The 7,548-nt window shown below is 50.2% G+C and overlaps 2 protein-coding genes across 3 annotated transcripts in view; one reads left to right on the top strand and one right to left on the bottom strand.

Moving 5' to 3' along the window:
* The window catches only part of LOC102373747 (transient receptor potential cation channel subfamily V member 6-like), a 64,896-nt gene extending 59,777 nt beyond the window's left edge, over positions 1 to 5,119 (top strand). The window contains exon 15 of the mRNA XM_006031334.2: positions 3,914 to 5,119. Coding sequence (XP_006031396.1) covers positions 3,914 to 4,223 — 310 coding nt within the window. The 3' untranslated portion in view covers positions 4,224 to 5,119. The remainder of the gene's footprint in view (positions 1 to 3,913) is intronic.
* Positions 5,120 to 6,577: 1,458 nt separating this feature from the next.
* LOC102372078 (ephrin type-B receptor 5) overlaps positions 6,578 to 7,548 on the bottom strand; it is a 117,411-nt gene continuing 116,440 nt past the window's right edge. The window contains exon 16 of one of the 2 annotated variants that reach the window (XM_025212978.1): positions 6,578 to 7,129. In XM_025212978.1, the coding sequence (XP_025068763.1) occupies positions 7,021 to 7,129 (109 nt within the window). In that variant the 3' untranslated portion in view covers positions 6,578 to 7,020. The remainder of the gene's footprint in view (positions 7,130 to 7,548) is intronic. The other variant, XM_006031329.3, reaches the window with a different exon arrangement.

Genomic DNA, 7,548 nt, shown 5'->3' with positions numbered 1-7,548 from the left:
GTGGAGCTAGGAAGTTGTTTGCACATGCCTTGTGCATCTTTAAGCCGGTGCCTAATTTGCTAATGGGTGTGTTGGATCCAGTTTGCATGCAGTCATAACATTTTGTTAATTAAAATTAATATTTCTCCAGTCAAGGAAAGACAGTAGTTCCCAGGCAAGCTGTATCCAAGCCAAGTTTCAGACCACTGACATTTTTGCTGCATCTATCTCCCATGAAATCACGTGTATAATAGGAGGAAGTGGGGGGGGACATTTGGGTTTTTTTAAATCCTATTTTTCTCCCCCCACTGAACTTGACAACAAATGAAGACATGTTTTCCTAACTTTCCAAAATACAACAACTCCCCCCTGCACCCTTCATCACACAGTGGCTAAGTCTGGAAAATTACTGCAGCCCTGAAGGTGAATCATTTTTGAAAGTTAGGAGCGTGTGAAAACAGCAGGTTGTAATGGCAACAGTTTTGCAACATTAATTATATCAGTAGTCATTATGCATCCACTGTAATTAAGGTTTTTTTGATAAGACAACAGTGAAATGTGGGCTTACTTAGAAAAATTGCTGTGTAAAAATGGCCCTTCCCTCTTGACCCCAGTAGCTGCCAGATGTTGATTCCATTGGCAGCTAAAACCAGTTCTTATTGCTTCCAGCCTGCAGAGCCAACCAGCCCAGTTATATTTCTTCCTGTGCATCATTGACCAAAAGGTTTCTTAAGTGTCAATGAGTGTCAGCCCCTGCAGGGGCCTATTGGCAACAATGAATTTGTGCAGGTGTCACCAGAAGGAAAGTGTGAGCACTGGTGGGTGGCATAGGAGTAAGCAAAGACTAGCTTGGCTGGCAGACCCTTGATTCCTGGTGCCAATGTGTGAGCTGGAAGGAGTGTTTTTTCTCAGCGGATGAGTTTAAAGGGTTGGCAGCATAAACAAACAGTGTTGTCCTTGTAAACTGATCTCCTTTGATCTGGAGTCAATGGAAGACTATAAATGGGGCCCTGTGTTTATTGAGTCACTTTGCAGAGAAGAGCTCTCTGAAGGGAAATAAAAACAGAGGTCTATGCCCTGACATCATGCTACATTGACTGGCCATAAGTGTCAGCACTCTGCAGGCCTGGCCAAGTGAAGGACAGCATCTGCGGGTACATGAGAGCATCGGGGGGGGGGAACGCTTACACCCATACACTTCCATTTCCCCATGGAATAAGCTGAGCAGGGGCTAGGGGAGTAGGATGTGCCCCCCTCCCTCCTGCCCACTTCTCCCTGCCCTTTACGTTGCATAGCTCAATCAGGAGCATCATGTCTGGATTTTATTTATAGGGCCTAACAGGAGCCATGGTTTGAAGAGGGACATGTACACCAGGGGTGCTCAACACCCACCCCATGGGCTAGATCCTTTCCCTGGAGCTGTGTCATCTGGCCTGCCAAACTCCCCATGCGTCCAAAAATTTGGTGGTGGAGGAGTGAGGGCAGCATTAATTGCCATTCCTTTGCTACAAATTTCCAGACCTAGGGGAGATGGGCCAGATAATGTGGCTCAGGTGCACAGATCTGGGGTGGCATGGGCCAGGTTGAGGCAGGGGTGAGCCCAACCCCACAAGAGATCTGGCCTGCAGATCAGTCATATGCCTCTCATCTGGCCCACAGGGCCAAAAAGTTGAGCACTACTGGTATAGACAATAAGCTGTTGGCTTTTTTCGCTTTGAATGAGCCTGGAGTCTTCCCCTCTGCACTTTCTGCAGTAGGTCACAAGGGAGAGGAGTTTCTCTCCAGAGAGGTTCAAGAGCAAACTGGCCATAGCCTGGGGAAATGGGTATAGAAATTTCACATAAGCTCCATGGAGCCAAATGAAAGCGACAGTGAAGTGGAACAGCTTCATGCTCCAAGCAGGGAGGGCCCATGTACAGTGCAGCAGAGTGGAAATGCTGCGAGGGGAAGTACTGGGTTACTTCAGTGTAGGGCTTCAGCAGAGCACTATGCTGTGCACCAGTCATGGTATGTAGATGCTGCTTTGTGAGATTGTCTATCAGTAATCTCCAAAGTTTCAAACCTAGACACTGTCCACCCTCTCCAATGTGCTCCCTGGACAAGGGAAATGGGTCTTGTGGGGCATCTGCTGCACACATTTGTGCATGTGGAAGCCCCTCTGGAGCAGAACTTTCTGAACCCAAATCTTTCTAGCCTTTTGCTCCACTTATGTACACAAGTCTCACTGAATTCACTGAGATCCTGCAACAGGAGGTCCGATATCTCAAGAGGAGTGGTGGGCCAGGGGTAGAGACCTGCTGTAAGCTCTTACTGCTGAAGTCCACAGACTTGGCACCAGCTTTGAATCAGTTTAATGCATGGGTGACTGGTGCCAACTTAGTCATTCAGCAACTGGAGTGCGGGGGTGGCCCTCCTGCAGCCAATCTCACCAACCAGGGAGGGGGTCCCCCCTCGGCCGATTGTAAAGTGGCTGCAGTGCTCCCGGAAGTGGCCACGCTGCTCCCGGAATGGCAGTGGCCGCTTCTGGGAGTGCCACAGCGCTCCCACTCTCTCGCAAGGGGGCACTGGCCCACTGGCCCTCCTGCCTGCTCCCCCTGCCCATCACCTGATTTCTAGCTTGAATTTATCCTCTCCCTTGTGACCTACTGCGAGCGCGGCCTGTCAGGGGGTGCGCCGGTGCTCTCATGTCACCACTGGTTTCATGGGCTAGAATCCGTGATTCAGAAGAACCGTGGCTCCTCTGAGCTTTTCTTCACCACCCTCCAATTTCCTGGAACTTTCCACGTACCTTAGCATGCAGGGAGTGACTGTAGCAGCGGTCTCCCTAGCTTTCCTATTTCTTCCCATGTCAACATGAAGAGCTAGTGTGTGTTTCCGTAGGATCTTTACAGAAGGTACACAGCTGTTGGTACAGCACAGAGCTCTGCAGTAAGTCTTAGCACTGAATGATCGCTCAGAAAAGAAAAGGTACCACCAGGAGGCAAAGCGAGGCTGCAGGGCTTGGCACCAGTCCACTTCCACCTAGGCTGGTAGGCAAGAAGCAGAGTGTACAGTACAGCTAAGACGGTACCTAAATTAATTTCCCTGAATCCCTCCATGACGAGATGCAAAAACCAGGCTGAGTGCTTGCTGTGGACCTGCCTGCCTTGGACACAAATGCATCATGGCTTCAGTGAGACAGGAGAGGCAGACACAGATTTGCAACTCAGTTAGGCCTCCCCATCCACTTCAGAACGAGGCGGGAAGGGAGTCTTTTTGCCTAATCTGCTGTCTGGCAGTGGGACACAGGCGTTACCATCCTGGAGTGGCTCCAGTCACCTCTCAGTGAGAGCACCTGGCAAGACACACAGCAGAGGCGAGTTTAGGGAACAATTTTATGGGTAAATGATGAAACAGCCTGCCCTGAAGGGGAGTTTCTTTCTGTTCTCAGCCAGTGAGAAGTTGGCTGGTGCCCTGAACCAGGAGGGTTCACATCCTTTGCCATATCTGAGCCTTGCCAATGTGATTGTGCCTGTTCTCATTACTCAGCTAAACGCCTGATGCTGCTCTGTGCCTGGCCTCTTGTGCAAATGAGTTCTGCAGGTTAATCATGCATTGTCCACTAGAAGGACCAGATGGTGGAGGATCAGGCATTCATCTGCTCTCCGTTCTGACCTCAGCATGCCCCTGCTCCAGGGAAGGAGGGACACAAACTTCCTTGTATGGGCCACTCCCACATAGCTGGTTCAGCAACCTGCATGCAAAAGGAGTATACGAGAAACATCTTCCCTAATGCCTACCAGGCTAGATCTCTGCTTGCCAGGGCGTCCCAGTGGGCATTTCATTGTATCACTCATTGTAGGAGTTTCTGCTTCTGTGGGAGGGTCAAAATGGTAAAAGAGGGGTCTTCTTGATGCAAGAGACCTGACCACCTCTGCTTTCATCTTGCCCCCAGGGTGGAAGATCGCCGTGATGATAAGCAGCACAAGATGCACCGCTATGCAGCAGCGTTTACCACCCAGGTCACAGAAGACTTTGACAAGTACTCCGAGAACAAAACAGAGCTGGAGGACAGCGGGCACATAAAAGGCTCTTACATGAAGAAGCTGTCCCACTTCATGCCCTCAGTGTCCCCAACCCCATCCCAGAGGAGCTCTAACCGTGGTTGGGAGATCCTGAGGCACAGCACCTTCGGCAAGCTGCAGGGTCATGTCAATCTGGTCATGGAGAAGGAAGACGAAGAGGAGGAGGTCTATCATGTCTGAACAACTGCTCATCTTCTACTTTAGGACAAGCGATCCCTCTCCTTGCTAGTGGAGGAGGCTGATGTGGTCTGGCACAGACACCATCCACAATAGCTATGGTCCTCCTGTCTACACTCCCATCTGGGCTGCCCATTCCATAGCAGCTCTCCCTTTTGTGGGGTACTGGTGGCTCCATGCCTGGAGTAACACACAGAAATGGGTTGCATTTCCCACTGCATAAATATAGATGTGTGCATGGAGAAATAATCCCCTGATGTATGACCCAGTGTGTTCCCCCCAGCCTAGGGGAGGTCAGTGGGATTCAAACTGAATTGCTAACTCCTTCTGCACCAAGGATGGAGGGCGGTGGAAGGGGTGGAGAGGGAGTTATACCAGCCTGCCTCACCCTTGCTAATATGCTCACTAGTGCATATATGCACCACCACCCTCTCATGAAGGCTGTGGAAGGTGTATCTTCTGCTACAGTTGTGCCAGTAACTGGAGCTTCTCCTCATACAATGGAGCCTGTTTTTATGAAGCAACAGGTGCTGGCTCACCCTCAGGCCATCCATGCTTAGCTGTTGAGCATACTGCATGTAAGCCTGGGGCTGTGTGCTGAGCACCAAGGGACACCATGGAGGGTGATGGGCAGAGACTTTCCAGGTGTGGACTTTCTGACCCCAGGCAAAAGGCTTTTTATTTTCATGCTGGTTTTGTGCTGAGGTACATTTCTGGTCCACCCCAGACTGGTATTTTTTTTTTTTTTTGTATTTAACTCTTATTTAAACTCCTCCTCCCTCATTCCTCCCTGATGCAGACAGGCTAATATATGTTACTGCTGTGACACACTGAAGAGTTTGAACTATTACAACTGTGAATCTTATTGGGATTAATATAGTCATTCCCCTGTCGAGGGGGCTTTCCCACCCCCTTCTGAGCCACATAGGAGTCTTCACTGCCTTTCAAACACAGATTACTTCTCTGCCTTCTACTGCTACGCAGGGGGCTTAACCCTGCACCAGATTAATGGCTGTAACAGCTGTGCTGTTCAAATCGTGGCCCCAGGCCTGATACAGCTGGCAGTGTACGGGAAGGTGGGGTCAAGGCTGCTGCCCATGGGAAGCTGGCAGTTGGACAGGGTTCAAATTGGACGTGGCATTGTGCTGTGGACAGGTACTATGGAGGACCTTGCCATACAAAGGCCTCAGAGAAGCCCCGTCTGTCTTGCCCCCACCGTTGACTCATCATAAAGCTGGGCAGGAGAGTCGTGTTTATGGACCTTCTATTTCAGCCCTATGTTCAGGTCAGGTAGAGCTCAGCCTCCTCTCTTTTTAGTTCTTGATAGGGGTATCTGCATTGCTTCTCCTGGGTCCCAAAGCTCTTGTCCTTTACTCTTGGCAGACATGCAACACCCAGCAAATGCTAGGCTATCAGCTGGAGACACCACTCATCTCCTTTAGATTTCTCCATGGAGTGATTGTGTACTGCCAGATAATGCACTTTATGGGGGATCCCAGGGGCAGGTACTCCTCATTAGGGGCTGGAACCTTAGGACTCATCATTTCCTCTGCCTGGGCCATGTCTAATTGGTCTGCGCTGACCTCTCATGACAGGGGGACTGTGAAAGGTGCTAGGTATCTAAACAAATCCATGTTGGACCAGTGGCTGGTTCGGAGATTGACTCGAGCAGGCTGGCATTTCCTTCCAATAAAGCCTTCCATGTGCAGCCTTTCCTTACTCTGTGGTCATTTTGTCTCCTCTGTTCTAGAAAGCTGGCTGGTGAGGGGGAGGGAAGAACCCCTGCCTCCAGAGAGAACAGCTTAAGAGCACTCTGCTGTCCTCCCCGACATCTGTGGCAGGGTGGGGAGGGAACCAGATGCCCCTACTCTCTCAGACACCTTGTGAGGTGTTGAGTTGGAGCTTGCACCACTGCATCCCAACACAGGGCAGAAGGAACTAGTGTCATCTGTCCCCCTCCCTTCCTCCCTGATACCTAGACTTGGAGCCCTCTACTCCTTCCCAGAGTTAGAAGGAAAAAGCAGGACAGAGTTCCACTCCTCTCACTCCTGACCCCATGAATGGGAGCAATGTAAACCCACAGACCTCCTGTTTTCCCTGTCACCAAAGAAAAGGGATTCTTTTCCCTTGCCAGATCTTAGAGATCTGCTGATCCCCATCTCATGGCCCTCTCTACCCCTTTCCTAACTCCCATGATCATGCAGCCCAGCCAATTCCAGGACCCTCACGGCCCATTCTGCAGCATGCCCTACATCCCCATACTCAGGTTCTCCGCCAGCATAGAGTAATAAGTGGTGTGCTAGTCCCAGGCCCCTTCATGTCTCAGTAAGAAACTCACATAGCAGCACAACTCTCTTTTGGAAAAAAGAACCCATGCCTTTCTGTTGCCTTTATTCGATGGAGCTTCAAAGGGCTCCAGTCGCAGGTACAGTCCGCTGGAGGCTTTGGGACCTTTTGGCCACATCACCTGGCAGAGAATTGGTAGGAAAGTCTCATCCGTCCAACGTATTTTCCAGCTTCTCCCCATATTATAGTAACTCCCCCTCCCCCCAACCCTCTCCCTTTGTACAGTGTCACCCACATCTAAATGCCATCAGTTCTTTAGTTCTGTAGCACCACAGTTGGCTTTCTGCAAAGGTTTGCTTTTGTCCGGCGGAGTGGATGCTCGTGACCCACTCTCTCACAGCAAGCGGTCTTCAGCGATCACCTTGCTGCCTCCTCCTCCCATTTGTAGTGTGCTCCTCTCTCAACCACCAGCCTTTTCCTGGAACCTGAGGTGGTTGAGGGAACAATGTATATGTTACACCTCAACTGGTTCAAGTTGGTTCAGGTGAACTCGCATAAGCTGGATGCTGTTTAGAATCTTCTTCTGGTGACCCACCAGGGTGATCCCAATCCGCTGGATATCCCTGCAAGAGTAAACATTACAGATGAGTAAGGATCTACCCTCTTGGCGATTTTCTTTTTTTTGTGGAAAATGAAAAAAAAAGCAGTTTCTGTGAACCCTGTGAAAATAGCAATCCCTGCAATTTTGGTATGGAATTGCCAGGGGAAAAAAAAAAGTTTCTAAAAATAAAATGCTGACTCCACAAGTGTGGCTTGTTTCTAAGTGCACCAGCCCTGCCTGCCCTCGCTCTTGTTTGGCCTGCTGGGTAGAAGACCACTGGGGGGGTGACAAACAGCAGAAGGATGTTTCTCGGGACCTGTGTTCTCTAATATTTCAACCCCACCTGCAAGATAGTTGGCTTTAAACTTGGTTTATACAGCATGGTCAGACCCCCAGGTGGCCGCAGGTCTCAACACTGTTGTCTCCCCCTAACTATTCAGC

The sequence above is a fragment of the Alligator sinensis genome, unplaced genomic scaffold, assembly GCF_000455745.1.
Source record: "Alligator sinensis unplaced genomic scaffold, ASM45574v1 scaffold653_1, whole genome shotgun sequence".
Taxonomy (NCBI): Eukaryota; Metazoa; Chordata; order Crocodylia; family Alligatoridae; genus Alligator; species Alligator sinensis.
The sequence above is the reverse complement of the archived record's forward strand: the minus strand, read 5'-3'. Positions and strand labels throughout refer to the sequence as shown.